The sequence below is a fragment of the Egretta garzetta genome, unplaced genomic scaffold, assembly GCF_000687185.1.
Source record: "Egretta garzetta isolate BGI_Z169 unplaced genomic scaffold, ASM68718v1 scaffold415, whole genome shotgun sequence".
NCBI lineage: Eukaryota > Metazoa > Chordata > Aves > Pelecaniformes > Ardeidae > Egretta > Egretta garzetta.
In genome coordinates this window covers 1,579,328-1,598,389 of record NW_009259686.1, presented here as the reverse complement: position 1 = coordinate 1,598,389, position 19,062 = coordinate 1,579,328, and the positions used below count along the sequence as shown (strand labels likewise).

The 19,062-nt window shown below is 43.3% G+C and overlaps 1 protein-coding gene across 1 annotated transcript; it reads left to right on the top strand.

Moving 5' to 3' along the window:
• The first annotated feature begins 5,340 nt into the window (after positions 1–5,340).
• LOC104126222 (glutathione S-transferase 3) lies at positions 5,341–17,786 on the top strand. Its single transcript, XM_009638771.2, has 7 exons — positions 5,341–5,352; positions 9,764–9,870; positions 10,555–10,606; positions 13,654–13,786; positions 14,139–14,280; positions 15,320–15,451; positions 17,664–17,786. Exons 2-7 carry the CDS (start codon positions 9,784–9,786, stop codon positions 17,784–17,786), a joined length of 669 nt encoding a protein of 222 aa, XP_009637066.1. The 5' UTR covers positions 5,341–5,352; positions 9,764–9,783.
• Positions 17,787–19,062: the final 1,276 nt, after the last annotated feature.

Sequence of the window (19,062 nt, the reverse complement as noted above, 5' to 3'; positions counted from 1 at the left end):
GGGGCTCAGCCGTGCCCTGGGGTGGGGTGGGTTGGAGCCGGCTGGAACCGGCTGTGTCTGGCCTGGGGCAGCCCCGGCCTCTCCTCACAGAGGCCGCCCTGCGGCCCCTGCTGCCAGCAGTGGGTGCCTATGCCCCATACATCAGTATCTCCGTTTATATGGTACAAATAAGCTTGCCCCTCGGCTGGTTTCCAAACAGGCTGTGAGGATTACTGGGAGCTGCTGGTGGCCTTGGAGCTAGCGCTCGTGTGCGTTGGCTGCTGCTTTGAGGTTCAAGAGGGGGAAGTTCGCATTTCAGAGGAGGTGCATAGGAGCTGGACACCATGTCCCCGCACCCTGGGCTGGTGCAGAGGAGTCCTCATCGGGCTGCCAGGAGGCTGCACTTGGCACCTGAAATTCGGAGTTGCATTAAACGCCTGCCTTGCTCCTAGGAAAGGCTCTTCTATATCCTATTTGCTGCAGGGGGGAAATTTCAGCTGTAGGCAACTACTAGGTGTGTCTCTCAGCTCCATTTCAACAACGCAAAAGCTGTGGGCATTGAATTAGATTGATGTTACTTTTTTCTGTCCCCAGATGGAGCCCTGCTCTTTCAGCAAGTGCCCATGGTGGGGACGGGTGGGATGAAGATGGTGCAGCCCAGAGCCACCCTCAGCCATACAGCCCAAAAAACCTCTATGGGAAGGACCTGAAGGACAGAGCCTGGTACAGTAACTTTAAACCTCTAAGCACTAGATGCCTGCTTTTGAACTACTTGTGTAGTCAATGGAAAGAAATAAATATCACCAAATGAAAATCTATCTGTAAGGCATGGTTAACCTCCTAGAATATGACTGGAAACATGTCTGCAAGCCACCTAGGAGTGCAGGGCAGAGACCAGGCATATGTACATACACATCTCCAGCAGACCCTTTCAGGCCTTGACCTGTAAACTTTCTTTGCTGGTGTCTGTTGGAATTTCTTGTGCTGCAGCCAGTGTCTGCTGCTTCTCCTCCTTTCACCATGCTCCCCTGAGAAGAGTCAGCTCCTGGCCCCTCTGCAACTACATATTAGGTAGGTGAAGACAGCAGTTAGATCCTTGGCACTTTGCTATTTAACATTTTTATCAAAGAAAAATTAGCACAGTTCACAGAAGATAAAAAAAGTGACAATAGGGAGGAAAGGTGAAATTCAGTGATCTGAATCGGTATGCATACTGGGAATGAATAAACAAGATGCATGTAGTCTAGCTAAATTCAGTTTACTTAAATTCCCACTGATGTGAGAAGCAGGAACTCAGAGGAGGAGAAGCTGAAGGACTTGGTGGATAATCAGCTATATACCAGCTCCCAGCGTGGCACTGGCATCCAAAAAACATGATGTGACCTTGGCGTATAGTGGAAATTTTCAAATAGCATGGTTGTGTAACTCCATGCCCAACTCTGACCTTGACCCATGAAGCACCTAGCTTTAGGCATCACTTTTAATCCTAATGCAGAACTGGGGACAATGTTCTGGTTATACTGCAGGTTCCAGTTCCTTTCTGTTGCTTGCCCTACAACTACCACTTTCCATTTCAGACCAGTTTCTACACTGCAGTAGAACCATTTAATCTCACACCTAGAAATGTCATCCAAGAGAAGATGGAATGGAAATTTTATCCTTTCTGGCAAGAGAAAAAGAGCTTCACCTCATCCTTCAGCCTTGGACGCCATAGCTTAGCACATATGATCCTAGCTGTGCCAGCCTACTCAGATGCACAGTAGTTCAAGCGTAGATCACCTCTCCACTCACTTTCTCAAGGAAGTAACTACCTTATTTAACTCTTGCAGGCAGTTTTGCTCTAGGACAACTTTACTCAAGCGATTATCTGGGAGAGAACTGTTTGTTCTGGATTCCATTGAAAACCTGCTTTGAACGATTTTTTCTGAGAAAGTTTATCTAAGAAGGGGTTGCACAGAGACAGCTTTGAAATGAACAGTGTAACTCTCACTCTTTGTGGATTATCTCATTGTTTAAGCTCTCACAACCTAAATATGCCCACGCAACAAAACGAAGGTGTAACAGGGGTGTGTCTATCTTAACCTTAATCAAACAAGAACACTGTTTATTTGTCTAGTGCCATGGTACTTTCTTGCTAATAGTGATGGTGCTAATACGAAGTGGTGCAGGGTTGGGGCTGGAGAATGTACATCTCCAGGATCCAGGGGTCATTTTTACCCTACAAAAGGGACAGAGTAAGACTTCACTAGTTAGAAAGTGCCCTGGTTCTCCTTGAAGGAAGAGGGATGCCTCTTCAAGCCAGACTACTGAAGACAAGTATATAGGTTTGGGCCCCAAAGATTGTACTGTCTTTCCTGCTCGTTTCTATGTAGAAGATTAGGAACCTCCACATTCAGCAGCAAAACATAGCCCCATCAACGCTTTTCTAACATGAGCATATTTACTGTATTTTACTTATTACAACTTTATTACCTTGTACCTAAAGACGATACGCACTTTCAGTGTGGTTCTCAAGCACACCAAAGCCTTCTTTCAATATTCTTGCTGTGGCACGGGCAATTCAGTTCTATGCATACATACATTTGATTTAACCTTCCACTGTGCAGGCTGATGAAAAGAGGCTTACGTATGTGTGAGAAGTTGCCTTTGCGAAGTGAGCACTGAGGTCTACAGCGCTACTACCCAGCTGGATGAGACAAGCCACAGATTCCTATCCATTATCGAACTTGCATTGAAAACCTCTCCTGGAGCACAAGAGAACAACACCAAGTGGAGGTTTGTACCTGACCCAGTACACATATGACTAACCACCTATCTTTCCACCCACTTTTAATATATCTTATCCCATACCTACAGATTCTTCTGATCGTTTTTTATTTGTAGTTTTTATGGAAATGTAGCAACCGTTGTACATGAGCAATTTATAAAACTGTCTGGGGATGTAGAAGTAAACCTGAAATGTAGGTTTAGGTCATGAATATCTCCAACAACTCTATATTGGAGCAAAACTGAGAAAAGGCATTAGTTTTTTAATCCCTGTAAACTTTGTTCCACTTGAATCAAGCTAGTTACAATCTTTTGTGCCTGTCAAATTTCTGTGGGCAGAAGTCCAGCAACTGATTGAAGCTGTCCTGATGGTAGAAGAGAAAGTGCCCTCCATTCTCTCTGAGCTTCCTTTTCTGCAGGAAATTAAATTAAATCAAATAGTAATGCACCCATATTCATTCAAAGTTTTGAAGAAGACAACTTTAAACGCCTGGCAGTTTCTCGCACTCTTACATAATGCAGAAGTAATTGAGGATCAGGAAATACAGCCAACAAAGTAAAATACAAAGAATAGAAAATGAAAAGGCACAGCTGAGAAATGCATGTGAGAAGTGAATTACAGTCCATTAGTTTAAAAACTTAGTAGATAAATTATTTTTTAACCATGTGGTCACAGTAAGAGTGATGAAGAATGGCTTTCATCTCCCCCCTATGTTATAATAGAAGTGGAATAAGACACCCAATGAAATTAAAAGCAATGGAAGCAAAAAAAAAAAAAAAAAAAAAAAACCAACAAAAGAGGAAGCAAAATAAAAAGGGAAAGATTTTTCTGGCAAAGAGGAATGTGTGGAAGGGGAGCAACAGCCAAAGTTGGATGTGGCCATGTTCAGCAAATCCAAAAAGCACCAGAATGCTTTGCTTGACCACTCATCCCTGATGAGGGATATCAAAGATCGTGCTGATATCAAAGACCTCAAAAGCAGGAATAGGTTAATCTTGATGCAGTGCTGCCATCACAGACAGGTATGAACAAATGCTGCTTTCTTACCCAGCTATCTCTTCCTGCATGTGCCGCACTCCTACTGTAGCCACATCTACATTAGTGGTTTAGGCATACAGGGACCATTGGCTGGCACTGCTGCCAGCTAGCATGGTACAGCATCCATTTATACCATGCTCCTAGCTTCCAAAATGGGGTGCTGTACCCATGCTGCCTGCTGGGAACAGTTCTGGGCCTATGCTGGACTTCCAGCCCATACTTTGGAATTTTCTAGGGGGTGGTAGCTGGGTTTGATGTAGAAACAATGCAGAAGCATACATTTAATGCTGTGCTTTATTCACTAAATGATGAACCAGAAAGAGTCAGAATTAGGCAAAGTGTAAAGAAGCACCATAAAGTTGTTTTTTGCCAACAGTTGTTTTTTGCCAACACCATCAACCTTTGAAGCACATAAATTACAAATTTGCAAGCAGCCTCTAGTGGAAGTACATCCTCTAGAAGAGACTGCCAGCAATTGCCAGGCAGAGAAACCGTAACAGAACTCCAACTTGTGAGGAAAAAAGAAAGTAGCAGCTTTGGAGGGATTTCCTCAAGAGAGCTACCTAGAGATTTTTGTCCTGAGATTCCCCATCTTGAGATGCTGTGCTGGTACATGGCTTCAGTTAGCCATGGCTTCAGACCGACAAATACAATTTTGATAACAGCGTGGGTTCTGTGAACAGATCTTCAGATTAGCTGGGCTAACATCTGCTGCAGGGGTGCAAAGTGACGCCCAACATCACATGTGGGTCTATGCTAGAGGTGAGAACCTGATCTTTGGCACCCAAATCCCATTTCCCATTTGCTATGCTGCCCTTGTATCTATTCACATTCCCTTTCAGCTTTGGTATTTTCACCTGAAATGTGGATAGCAAAGCTGAAGCAGTTACTTTTCATGGAAACAGGGTAGGAAAATCATAGTTTATTTAATCTCTGAGTATTAGCCATGTACACTCAGTTTCCAGTTAATGCTATTGCCTTAAGACATGAGGTGAGTTGTGTCATAAACTACTCATCTATTTTATACCAAGTTACCCCTAAGTAAGTTTGATACTGGCAAACTGTATTTCAAAGTAATTGAGCATTGTTATCCCATACTTTGGGTATCTTTTATGTGCCATACAGCACTGAAAATAAAAACCTGGGTTTACTGTTACATAGTGAAATAAGCCTACAAACTTCAGTGGTTAGTCTTTAAATGGTTACTATTACCCTAAATATGACCCAGAAAAATCTATACTTTTCTTAGCATTTTAAAGTCTCTCGCCTTTGTACTTGGGTAAAACACCCCAATAATTCCAAGAGAGCAGTCTGAATTGATGGCTACTATAGAAGCTCTGAGGCTACCCATGTGGTATAGTCAAATCAGCAAACTCAAAAAGGGACAGTCTCTGCCTTGGATTGCAATTTTCAGAGGCGTATGTCTTTAAGCTGGGTCATGCCAGTTTAACAGCAATGGGAGATTTTCTCTCTAATTGGGTATGGCTGGAAACTCCCCCCAGCTCCAAAGTTTAAAAACCCATGGGGAACTTGCCTGTGCTGGGTGGAGGCTGAGTTAAGGTCAGAGGGTAAGTGCTTAACTTACAAATTCCTTTTTCTTAAAGCGTTTGAGTGAATATTTATAGTGAAGCTACTTCCAAATTTATTAGGGCATCTGCTGGGGTAATGTAAATTCTCTGCTGTCTTTAGTTCGTGTGCTGGATAGGGATAGACCTAGCATGGCTCGATAGTTACTCACTAGCTGCAAGCTGCAGGAGAGAGAAAGCAAGACAGAGAAGTTTTTTAACCAGGAAGTGAGTCCTGTGGTGCAGTTCAGAGCTGAGCAAGGCGGCTGTGAAACTGCTGGGGGACAAAGTGCGGGAAGGCAAAGATGGGTGGGAGAACACAGCAGCAAGCCTCTCGCAGCGTGATTGTTTCTTCTGGGTGTGAGCAGGAAAGCTGGCCCATTCGGTATGCCGGAGACTGCTCCCAGCTCCAGCGCTAAAGGGCACCTCACACTGACTGCAGAGAATGCTGTTTCTGAAAGACCATCCCCTCTTAAGCAGTTCTCACATTGCTGAGAAGCATCCTCAGAGAAATTCAGGTCAGGCGTGTCATTCAGGCTCGCCAGGAAATGGGATGGAAATACAGAAGTTAGACAAAAGCAGTAAAAATATTTGTATATAGACAAATTTTATGTTGAGGTCTTTGCTAAATATTAATTAAGGCTAAAGATAGTGCATGCAACATGCGGTTACTTATTTGGCTGCAGCATAAATTCCTAGTGTGAACCAGTTCTTCAGCAGTGTCTGGGCTAGTGCAGCCGTACCAAAATGCCCTGGATGGCGATGCATTTTTGCTATAGGAATCAGGTATTACTTTGGTAAAACAGGAAGGTTTTCCGTATCTGCTCTCTATATTCCCTGTGAGTCTTTGGTTGCTTGTACCTTTTGCAAGAGTCAATTTCTTTTACAGTCATACATATCTTTTCAGGAGTGGGCAACACAAGGTCGGACCATTGGACTGCTTGTAAGCCCGGTGGTTCGTATGCCTGCCGTGCTGTGGCTTTAGCAGCAATGTCTGTTAGACTATTTCTTATCTCTTCTTTTGTCCTTCTGCTGGTATGGGCTGGCTGATGAATGATAGCAAGTTTCTTTGGCAACTGTATAGCTTTTAGCAGTTCAGTAATTTGTGGAGCATTTGATATTTTACTTCCACTAGAAGTTGTAAACACACGCAGCTTCCATAACTGCCCAGGAGCACAGCATACTCCAAATGCATATTGAGAATCAGTATAAATATTTACAGTCTTTTCTCTGACCAGCTGATAGACCGCTGTTAATGCAATCAATTTGGCTGCTTGTACGCTCAGCTTTGGACTGAGTGGTGAAGCCTCCACTGCTTCATTCACAGTAGTTATTGAATAACCCATAATCCAGTTGCTGCTCAGATAATATGAGGACCTGCCAACAAATAGTTCCAGACTGGGATTTAGAAATGGCATGTCTGTTAAATCTTATTGAGTCTTTTCAGCTTTGCGGGTGGTTACTACACAGTCATGATATGGAGTTCCTTCCCCAGGTGAAGGGAGCAGAGTAGCAGGGTTCAGCGTGTTAGTTGCCATCCTAGAGGCTACTCCTTGCCCTTCTTGTATGAACAAGGTAAATGGTTTACCCTAGTCTGGCAGCCCCAGGGCAGGTGCAGCTTGCTTGAAAAGCTTTAATGTCTTTACCTTGTCTGTTGTCCAGTGAATGGGTTCTCCAGCATCTTGAGCAGTAATTGGTATCAGGGGTTTTGCCATTTCCTTGACAGCAGCTGTCCAAGGGTGGCAGAATCCTACAGTTCCTAAAAAGGCTTGAGTTTGTTTTTAGCAACTGGTCAGGGAGGATTTTGAATGGTTTTAATATGGTTTTCAGAAAAACACCTCTCCTCTTCTTGGAGAATGTAACGCAGATATTCTATGCTTCTCTTAGAAAAATTGTAACTTGCATGGAGGGGCCCGATGGCCCTTTTCGGTGAAGGCAAACAGTAAGGAACAGATGTCAGGTATACAAGATTCCTTGGCTACTAATAAATCATCAACATATTGTGCCAAAAATGGATCAATTTTTTTTTTTAAACACAACATCCTGCAAATCTTTTACTAAAATTTTAGAAAAACAGTGGAGGACTGATTGAAGTCCTGAGAGGCCACTGTTTATGTTAGCTGTACCTTTCCCCAAATAAATGCAAAAAGGCGTTGGGAATCTGGATAAATAGGTATACTGAAGAAGTTGCCCCCTCTCCAATTAAGTTGAGGGTTGTATCTGCCCACCTTTAGGGAATCTCAAGTGTCAGTAGACACATAGGAATGGGCAACTAAACTGAGCCCTCAGGGCAAGGCTCAGGCCCAGACCCAGGCACCAAAATGTGTCTGCATGTGAGCTACATGTGTCAGGTCCCTGTATAGTCAATGGAAATACATTCAGTGGATCTAAAAATTGAGGAGACTTTACCAAAACCCAAGGTTTTTTTCCTGTGTCAGAAGCTTAAGACAATTAAAATCCTCTTAAGGCTGACAGAGTTATTCTTAATTAAAAAAAAAAAAGCTGTGACCATTTTTTGTTCTCCATTTGTCATTGTTCTTACCACATAATTTAATGCCATATAGAATTTCTTGTTCATGTAAAATGATAAAATGATACCCAAGACTTTTCACTCCCTCTGTTTGTGTTTTGCAAACAGTAAGTACATTTTCCAAGACGATTAAGTTTTAATATTCTTGGTATTGCAGTCTTTGGCTTTTTTAGTTAACACAAAAGTCTTGCTGTGTCTGCATGTTACAAGTTGGGGCAATCTGCATTGAAATTATATGGATGCAATGTATCTGAGAAGTACGATCACGAAAGAGGCACCAGTTAGCTGTTGTGATCTACATAGCTAAGCTGCGCTGCCATAGAGTAAAAGCTAGTCACACAGCAGGCAGAAAGTAATAAACCCACTCTTAGAGGCAAAACGTAATTAGCAGCAGCTATTTGCACTTTAAAACTGGAGGTGATAATTTTTTCCTTTATGTGTGTTTGGATTATATTGTCTGAATTACCAAAAATACCGCTATTTATTGTAGTAACATGACTTAGTTCTTACCAGAACTGCTCAGGGGTGAACTCTCAATCTGATAGTTCTTTAAGTTTTGGTGAAGTATGTTCCCAATGTACTTTAAGTACACTTAAAAAGCACTGCGGCTTGAAGAAAATACATCACTAGAGCGTACTGAACCCAATTCAAACGGGAAATGTAATGTGGATGCAAAGTGTGACAGACTTAACATAGCTGCTCTGGCTTTTAGCTCTGAGAAAACTGGGGTCATCTGTAAAATTACTTTTTTTTTTTTTTTTTTTTTAAATCAGGCACTCTACTCTCTGGTTTCTGAGCCACTGGAACACGATTAGGGTGCCGGTACCCATCTTTAAGCTTTTTTTGTTCCAATCATTAGTGTATGACACTAATGTCTTTGTGAAGGGGGAACGCTAGTCCCATTTTTTAGTAATTAGGGCAATGAAGCATGGATTTGCAAACACAGGTCCCCGGTGCCCTGGGGGATACTTTTGGGGGCACCTGAAGCCAATACAGCCAGATTCCAGGTCTGGCTTTGAGGGACATCTCCAGGCTGCCATAAACAGCAAGAAAACAGGGCTGTAGCCATTCAATGGGAGTGCTATTGAACCACTGACTGTTTCATGGAGTAAAGGGAAGATTAACAATTCATTTGCCCCTACTTGAGGAAAGAATTGGATGGCAGTCGAAGCTGAAAAATACACTCTGACATCTGGCAAACGAAGTTAGACAAATTTCAGCCTAGCAGTAAAGCATGTTTTCCTTTTCAATGAGGATGATGGCAATGAGGCTAAGTGAATAACTTCCCTGAGGATGCGGTGAGATCTTCAGTGACTTTGCATAATTGTCTTAAAAGTGCAGTGAGGTTGCCCCTGCAGCTCAGCACTCATACTGCTTGTTTAAACATGTCTGTGTTTGCTTATAATCATAAAAATCCTCCCTAGTAGCCCTGGGGAAGGCTTTACAGATCTACACATAGAATCATAGAATTGTTTAGGTTGGAAAAGACCTTTAAGATCATCAGGTCCAACCATTATTCTAACACCACCAAGTCCATCACTAAACCATGGCCCTAAGCACCTCCTCTACCCGTCTTTCAAATACCTCCAGGGATGGGGACTCGACCACTGCCCTGGGCAGCCCATTCCAATGCCTGACAACTCTTTCCGTGAAGAAATGTCCAATCTAAACCTGCCCTGGCTCAACTTGAGGCCATTTCCTCTTGTCCTTCTTTTTCCTAGCACAGGCTGCGTGATGTCACGGGTCCACCTCACATTTTATGTTTTAAACCAGATGCAGTGCAATTCCAACAGGCATCATGAGAATAAAAGGCTCCTTCCTCCAAAGTAACGGTACTTACACTGGTTTTGTGAGACACACTGTTTTCTGCTTCATGTTCTTCAGGGAACCAGGAGTGCAGAACCATGTCGGGGAAGCCCAGGCTTACCTACTGTAATGGAAGGGGGCGAATGGAGCCCGTACGATGGCTGTTGGCTGCAGCTGGTGTGGAGGTTAGTTGACACTCGGTACAGCGTTCCGGACTGGTGTTTTCAGCTGGCCTCAGTAAGGAACAATTTAACATGCACATGGAGGATATACAGCTGCAAGGGGATGGCTAAATCTGTTTGGCCAGTGGTACTGCGTGTTTGTAACTACCCTGTTCGGTGGTTAAGATTTGGGGTGCATATTCGGTGGAGCCTGAAGTTTTATAGAGCTGGTATCAGTCCCCGGAAGTAATCAATCATAATGGGTCAAAACGGGGATTTATTTAAAGTCACTTAATAAATCTGAGTTTTCCAGCTGTGTAAACCTACCTTAACACGGTCTTACTGAGTTTGCAGTTACAATGTGTATAAACAAAAGAGTGTTGTTGACTTACATGCCCTGGGGTGGGGTTAAACATAGTTGATTTACCTTCTGCTTTCCTTGGCACCCACTGCAACCTGCCTTCCTCCTGTAGATGTATGCACTGTTTCTACTGGCACTAAGGTGGTTTCTGAGCCAGGACCTTCTGCTCTTCCCCAGCTCCAAGGATGGGTGCAGGAGCCTCAGGACACTTGCGGCCAAACAGTGCAGTTGAAGATCCGGCTCATTATCTTTTGGTTGGTTGGGTCATTCTGTGTATTGTGCAGTCACTTACAGAAGAAAAAAGTTGAAAATACAGCAGCATAACACTCTTCTCTCTCCTCTTCCAGTTTGAAGAAGTTTTTTTGGAAACTAGAGAGCAGTATGAAAAGTTAATCAAAGGTAAGAATCTGACACCTGAGGCTTAGTCCTTCAAAAAATTGCTCCAGTTTAGCTAAATTTGTTTATTTGTTTATTTAAATAAATTTATTTAAACCAGTGCAAACTTCTAGATGCACACCTAGAATACTAAAATACTGGCTTTGAGTAACCTGTTCTTTCCAGTGCCAAACAGCTCCTATAAGCTAAATGTCATAGCTTCTATGCTGTTGAGCTGTTAGCATGGCTCCTGGCACACTTTTGGTCCAGGGCAAATAGCACTCCCTGAAGCACTTCCTAGGCATCATCTGGGAGTTGTCCCAGGCCAGGGGCCATTTCCACAACATCGTTAGATGTGACCACCATGCTCTATAGGCAGAGAGAGCTGAATAGAGCCAATGTGGCTAGTCTGTGCCAGCTGGCCTGAGCTGTTGTTGCGTGATGTACCTGTACGTCAATTCTGAACCTAAGTGAGATAAGGGTCTAATTGAAAGGCTGGCACAGCACCAAAACATCCAGGAAAGCCAGTTCTCCTTTGTGCTAGGCTCTGTGCAAACACACTAGTGACAGTCCTAAGCAGGATAAGCCTGAGCCATGAAGCTTCCCTCAGTTGAAACCTCATAACCTCACTTTGCCAAGACATACTAGGAGACTTGGAAGAGGACTCAGCTGCATTCTGGCTGCCTGCTCAGAAAGGGAAAGCTGTGCCTAAAGAAATTCTGACAGGAAAACTAAAACGAACAAAAATAAAAAAGAAGTGGTATCAAGAAGATCAGAATGAAAGTTGCAGGTCCAGCTGGCTGGGAATTTGACGACATCAGTGTAAAGACACCAGTTATGGCTCTAAATATGGTAGTGCAGGTACTGAAAGCCCAAATCTGAATTTGCTTTACAGGACTAATTAACCCAGAGTGGTACAATCCTGGATACAGCATCCAAGCTTATCCATATCCAGAGAGTAGAATTATGTGGTGATGAAAAGGATAGGGAAGTTTTATAAAGAAGATCAAGGGCTTTTGTGTATAAGAGCTTAAGAGGCTGCAAACACAAAGAAAAAGCTGGGCTTTTATACAGTAGGTTGAAGAAAGACAAATTAGTTGGTCATCCTGATAAAGGGACCTCTGGAATCCTGCTGATCACACAGGGCAGGACTGAACATGAATAACCCCGCATTATCTCTTCCTGTAACTTTTTTCTGTCCCTACCAACATGCTTTTTGCCAGGGTATCCTGTGTTTAGACACCACCAGATTGTGAGAGCGGTCCAGGCATGACTTTAGCCCCTGCCAGCTGATGATCTACTAAGCAATGCTGCAGCAGTGTCCAGGATGAAGCTTGGGCCAGGGGCTGTTCCCAAATGGCAGCTTGCAGATGGACAGCTGCTTTGGAAGCTGAAAGAGTTAAATTGCATGAGCCTGGCCAGACTTTTACCCCTTGGCCTGAGAGATGACTATCCTGGCTCAATATGTGCAGCCACAGGTTTCCCAAGTTGCTACCTGGATATGGAGAGGATCTGCTGGTCTGTAACAAATAGTAGGTCTAGATGTTTGGTTTTTAGCGTATGCTCCGCAGACTGCCTTCAGACAGCACAATGCAATCTGCAAAACAATTGGCAAAATGCTTTTAATCCTGCATATATATTCTACACAGTGGCTATGTAAAGTGGTTCTGACTGCAAAGAGAGGAGAAGCAGTTTGCTACTGGTCATAAGAGAGAAATCCCTCTTTTCTCTAGATAAGAAACAAGTATACTTGCAGAGCTGTTAGTTTTCCAGTTCTTCTGTGTTCTGTTAGATAGATACCAAGTAATATTCTTTCCTTAAGCTGCAGAGGTGTGTTCTAGAAAGGCATGAAAACATGGTCTTTCTGTTAGTGTTTACAAGAAACAAACAGAGGCTATTCATTGCTGCAGAGAGAACTATTTAAACTGTAAATTAATCATATAGAATGAGTGAAGAATGTTTGTTAATTCTACGCTAGCCAAGTGTTTTAATAGCACTGTGGAGAAAAAAGCAGACAGATGTGCCTGTTAAAATTAACTCCTGCACCTGAAAGAAGGATGCAATGAACAGATTAAAATTGAGCAATTAAAATAAATTATTAACTTTGAGCAATGCAAAGTGGCAGCTGCCTAGTTAGATTTGGAGTTTTGCTGTGATTTTAACAGGGCGGGTTTGTTCTCTGGATGCCCTTAATATGTAAATGGAGGAGGGAGTATCTCCAAAGACAGTGAATTAGTCCAGCAGAAAACTGGCCTAGAAAAGACTGACTTTCCTAAGCTGAATCCCTGTGTCAGCTTAGCTCTCAGAGCTGCCTCACTGACAGCTCATACAAATGGTCATACCAGCATCAGGAGACAATGAGGCTACAAAGGCAGGAAGGGATTGTGGTGGTGTATCTTAATAGCTTAAATTGTGGAATGACACCGAGGATAGCCCTGTAATGAAAATCTGTGGGGACACTCTTGTCCCTTGGAGTGACTGTGTAAAACTTACTTCAACAGCAATGGCTATCACAGTCCCTGCCTCTAATGCTGTAGCTTCACCATGCTGAAAGTGGCCTCACCTCTTCTGTTACTCCAGTAGCTCAGTCTTGCTGTGGTACCACCCTTTCCATAATTGCTACTCATGTGTACATGTCCCCATTGGGGAACAGCTCTGCGTTCAAAATAATTGGAATTTTTTTTGTTAAGTTCAGATTTAACACAGATCTTTATTCTTCTCCGATCCCTTGGGTTGAAAGTGCTGGTTCAGGCTTTTCCTGCCAGCATGAGGCAGAGTCCATAAGTACAAAGGAGCAGGCGGTGCCAGCACCCGGCAGGCAGTGAAGCTCTGGCAGTGCTGTAAAGCAAGGGGCCCAGCTGCGCTGTGATGACCTAGCTACAAAAGTCTGATGCAGACTAGTCAATATTTGATCTTTCATGCAATGTTGGTTTACTGCATGGAGTTTTACAGTTGGGCAAGACATCAATGATCTCCTACACTGAAAAGAAACGTGCTCAGTCTCTCGCTCTCCTCTAAAGCTGAGCAGTCTAGGAGCAACTAACAAGCTTTCCCCCAACTTTCCACCCTAGATGGAGTCCTGATGTTCCAGCAAGTGCCCCTGGTTGAGATTGATGGGATGAAGATGGTGCAGACCAGAGCCATCCTCAGCTACATAGCAGGGAAATACAATCTCTATGGGAAAGACTTGAAGGAGAGAGCCCTGTACAGTAACACCTCCTTTCACTTACTGAGCAATCTGTTATTTGATAGCTGCATTACGTATAACGAATTCAATCCTGTAAATCCAATAGAAAGGCATGAGAAAGACTAACACAACAAAAAGCAAGGACTCTAGCCTTTGCTTAGGTTTTAATCACTGCTTCTGAAATGCTGCAGAACAGAAACAGGCTTTTAGTCCTTTTAAAATATATTTAGCTTTAGTTTATGTTTAGTTTTGGCTGTGAAAATTGGCACTATGGTGGTGATATAAAATTCCTATAAGTTGCCTTAGTTAACTGGAAAACAGATGAAATAACTTCTCTGCTCTTTTCTACTGTCTTCCCCCCACCGATAGGATTGATATGTATGTGGAAGGAGTAACAGATCTGATGCACATGATTTTGATGTTTCCTTTCTCTCCACCTGAGGCAAAGGAGAAAAATCTTGACTCAATTAAGGACAGGGCAACTAACAGGTACTTTCCAGTCTTTGAAAAGGTAAGTGATAGTGAGGATGTGCCTATAAAACTTGTATTTACAATTATCAAGAAGTCTCCCCCAAATAAGAACATGTTTGTAGTGCAGGTCAGTTCCAAATCCTCAGCTTTCTTGGCTCTCTCAAAGAAGGGGAAATACAGCAGCACATTTTCTCTGTTGGCTTTGTGTTGTCAGAGCTGTGGTATTTGAACATCTACGCACCGAACAAAGCAATATATTCTCAGCTATACAGCAAAACTTTTCACTAAAGTAAAAGCAAGCACGTATGATTTGTTTTCTCCTTGAGGGGATAGTTCCACACGCGTTTGTTTAAAGCACAACTCTCTGCTATATTTCAGTTGGAACATTTTCATTAGACAAATGCAAAAATCCCTTGCAAATAAATCAGGTAGGGAGATTAGGAGTACTTTGGTAAAACAACAGTCATAGATTTCTGCACAGCCCACTTTCAGAAACAACAAACCAAACCCATATGACTCAGGCATCTGGCAACATTTCTCACTTTTGCAACATTCATCTATTTTTGATGGAAAACAATAATAAAGGCTGAACATCCTAGAAGCTCCTGTGACTATAACTTATTCCCAAAGGCAGGGATTTTCTTTGGTTAGCTGTTACCATTCTGCATTTCTAAGTTTGCTTCCTGGTATCAACATCGGACATAACTTTAAATGAAATATCTAAATGGCCATTTTATAAATGCTCCAAATTACTCTTTAGTTCCTCCATCATCCCTGTTTCTAATTCTGTGACTGTTACTGGTCTACTCAAGCAAGTAGTTTTGTCCCTGTTCCCAGTGCCTATCATAATTCACCACTACCGAGTGACCAAAGTTTGTAGTCTGTGTACTACAACAGATGAGACTTTTTCCCAACAATAATGGAGTGATTTAGGCTCACAGCTTCCAGCTGAAAACCCCACCCTGAAAAAATTTCAGATATAATTGCTGTTCAGCTCGACAGCTGTGCTGTGAGGCTTAGCTGCCAGGCATCGTATGTCCAGTTCTCATCTGCAGCCCACATTCTCTTGTATTCTACAGGTTTTGAAACAACACGGCCAGGACTTTCTTGTGGGCAACAAATTCAGCTGGGCAGATGTTCAGCTAATTGAAGCCATTTTAGCAGTAGAGGAGAAAATACCTGCTGTGCTGTCGGGGTTTCCTCAGTTGCAGGTAATTTTGTTATTGAGCATGCCTATATTCAGGAGCTAGAGGGCAATCCTGAAGTGACCATCTCTCCATGCTGTGTAAACCAGGAGTGCAGGCTCTTCTAGGACCTGTTGCTATTGCATGTTTGCTTAACATCAAGCACAGGAGGGAATTGATTTAGTTGGTTTGTTGTAAGGCACTGTGCTCCTGATTATCCCTGTTCAGGGATATCCCTCTTTGAGTGATACATGCCTCCTCAATAGAAATAAATTAACATCATCCCAAGGGAATCACTGATGCCCCTTCTTATTTTCCTGCTTCCTGCCAGTAGATGCTATCTAATACCAGATAACAAATTAAGTCTGTGATACAGAATAAAATACTGGTGTTACAGTTTTGAGATCCCAGTAACCTCACTTCGCTTCTGCCTTCTACAGTATGACTAGAAACTGAAGCCCTAGCGTTGAGGCAGTTTTCTTTCAATAGTCAACTCAACACAGTCAAGGATGAATTCTCTGCCTTTGTGCCATGTACAAAGTCTGAAGCCAAGCAGAAGTGAGGCATGTCTGCTGTCGGACTTCACCAGAAATCAGGAGCCTCCAGGCATGCAGCATGCTATAGAGCACGGGGCATGGGCAAGCCTGGGGCATGACCTGCAGGGGTCATTAACAGCTGAGATACAATGGACCCAAGTAGTCTCTGACTGGAAAGAAGCAGGTAGTGTTCAGTAGTCCTCCCATGTGCATGTAATCCTGGTAATAAAGCAGTGTAGGCAGTGCAAATTTGGGTTGAGGATGCAAGGCTTGAGGTCATGCTTCTTTGTACTTACAAACTGTTAATTTGAGGGCTGCACTCAAAAGACTGGCTTTATTCTCAGTAACAAAAGAAACAGTTCAGCATCAGACTATCACAGTTAGGTTTTCTCCTTGGAACTGATGAGGAAAAGGGCTTTGATTTTTTTTCTTTAATTACTTTTAAAAAAAAAATTTAATTTCAAGCCCAACAGTTTAATCCTGAATTTAGTGTGACAGAAGGAGGCATTTCAGCCACAAAGTGGGCAGTAATGTGTCAGACTTTATGCCAGGTGAAGTTTTGCAGCCTCAGGTAATTCTTGCCTCTAGCTCCCATCTTCTAGCAAGATATCTTAGCCACTGGGTACGGGCACAGTTCTGCTGAAGTCGTGCCTTCAATTATGGAGGGATTCCTTCACTGCCAGAAGGGAAAAGTTTCTAAAATTGGTGGTTACTAATTTCACAGTTTTTACTTTTCTTGCTCCTTCTTGTATTTCCCTCCTTACAGGCACTGGAAGGAAGAGGAAATTATGTTCATACATCTGCCAGCAAGAACTGGCTGTGGCTCTGTGAAGCTCCTCTCCCTTAGCCCCATTGTTAGAAGAGGTTCTTGTGTATCTAAGGTTGCTCAGCTGACCACGGGGTCTCCAGCTGCTTGCAATCTGCATCAGAGTCCCCTCTGGCTGCCTGTACAATGAGATGTCTCAGGAACCTTGATTCGGTTGCCTTAACAGAGGCACCTCTTGCTACCTGAGATGCCCAGCTCTTCCCTAATCCTAGTCCTGGCCTCCGGCCACTGCTCCAGAAGGGAATAGGTCTCCCCATGGGGCTGTGTTATATCTGCCAGCCCTGTGTAGATATTTTGGCTACCCTAGGCTACAACACAGTATGAGATGCCTCTACTGGGCAACTGAGTTGAGCCAAGAATGCCTCTAGCCACTTCACCTTCACTCATGCAATCTTAGAAATGCTGGGATGGCGGAACAATGGCGGCCATGCTAGATGCAAACAGAGCTCAGATACATAATGTTGTAAAAATGGAAACCATGTTAACATATATCGCGGTTTGCCCACATGGTAGTTTGCACCATCAGAACCAGCAATGAAAAGAAAAAGGTCATGAGCTGGGTTAGCATATTTTTACCTTCAAATCTGTCCCCTGGTGCTCCTGGATATCAAATTTTTGCCTTCAGTTTCCTTCAGGCAGCAGAGATTTAGATATTGTCTGCTCCAGTACTGCCTTGGTTGGCAAGAACAGGCTTTTTGCAGCAGCTGGGTCCTTCTCCTGTTGGACAGAAGGAGACTGTGTGGATGGCATGAGATCTGCCATGAATGTTAGGATCTCTTCTAGCAGCAGGGGGAAGCAGTTGTTCTGTGCAAGGAGCACTGTTTGCTATTGGAGTAGCTGGAATTTCTCTCTTACTCTGTTGGTTTTTATTTTTTAGGCTTTTAAAATAAGAATGAGCAATATGCCTACAATTAAGAAGTTCCTGCAGCCTGGCAGCCCAAGGAAACCCCCACCAGACGAACGTTACATAGAAACTGTGTTGAAGATTTTTAAGAAATGAATGCCTTGCTACCTTCAGTGAAACTCAAAATACTGAACAAAAATCCCCAAAACCCAGACCAAAGAAAATAGGAAGCTCAGTAAATTAGTATTGTTGTAGTTAAAACCAATGGTAAAAAACCCGAAACAAAACAACCAAAAAAATCCCATAATAAAGCATTCTGAGTACTCTGGCTATGTGACAACAGATTTGTCTTTATTGACAACAAATGCTTGGCAGAACATGAAAACAAAGGAGTATGGAAGCAAAGAACTGTTTGTAGGGTAGGGAATTTATTCGTCTGGAAAAAGACCGATGCAGTGTTAGTATTGTCAGAATGTAACTTGTTGAAGAAGGTATTTTCTGGATGAAAACAGGCTTCAGAATAAGAGCTATGGAAGACAATAAAGAGAAGACCACTCACTGAATCACTTATCCTCTAAAGAAGTAGAGTTGTTTCAGAAGTGATTTTGGTCAGTAAGTACTTATATTGCATTTTTACAGTATTGTGTGAGTGAAACTTCTAAATTAGTATTAGTTTCATCTGTAGTTACCAAAGGCAAACCTCTTTGGTTTCTCATACTTCCCAGACCTTGCCTAGGAACCAGCTCTTACAGTGTTCCATTAGTTTCTTCCTCTACCTTTTTAATGTGTTTTTTTCAGGCAAACCTATTTTGTTGTTCCCACTGCATCGGAGTCTGTGCGCACCTCTTCACATGATGAACCTCTTCAAAGGATGGGCAGGGCAGACCACATCCTCAAACAGACGATCACTCACGTTCAGTATTTGTTCATGCTTCTTTCTGTGCATTCATCTGCCATTTTGGGGGAGTCTCAGCTGCTTCTGAGCCCCAGTTCTGGGCACCAATGGCCAGCTACATCTTTGTCCTAGTAAGACAAGGAGTGCCAGGCCCCATTCCCTGCCTCTGAGGCCATGCACACGCTATTAACCTCTCTTATTACCCAAAGCTGTGTGACCACATCCAAACGGCCCATTGGGGCTGGGCGCTGCTGTGGACTGGCTGTGGCTGGGAGCCGCCTGGGCGAGAGCAGCGGGCATGGGGCAGCAACCCCTGAGCAAGCCACCGTCACTTCGGTCACACAGACGGTGTCTTCCAGCACCTGTGCCCTGGCACTGCCTCATATTTCATGTGATTGTCGGAGAACTCCTGAGGGCAAAACCCAAGCCTGAGCTGCCTGAGCTGCAGAAACGCGGGCAGCCTGGAGGTGCTCGCTGCTGCTTCGGCACTGCCATTGTGGCAATGTGGTGGTGGGAGCAGTGACACCGAGGTGGTCA

Excerpts from the sequence above, each read along its gene's own strand:
- LOC104126222 (XM_009638771.2), top strand. The coding sequence starts at position 9,784 with ATGTCGGGGAAGCCCAGGCTTACCTACTGTAATGGAAGGGGGCGAATG. Across the intron at positions 10,607-13,653 it reads GTATGAAAAGTTAATCAAAG|ATGGAGTCCTGATGTTCCAG; the intron begins GTAAGAATCTGA and ends TTTCCACCCTAG. Across the intron at positions 15,452-17,663 it reads CGGGGTTTCCTCAGTTGCAG|GCTTTTAAAATAAGAATGAG; the intron begins GTAATTTTGTTA and ends TTTATTTTTTAG.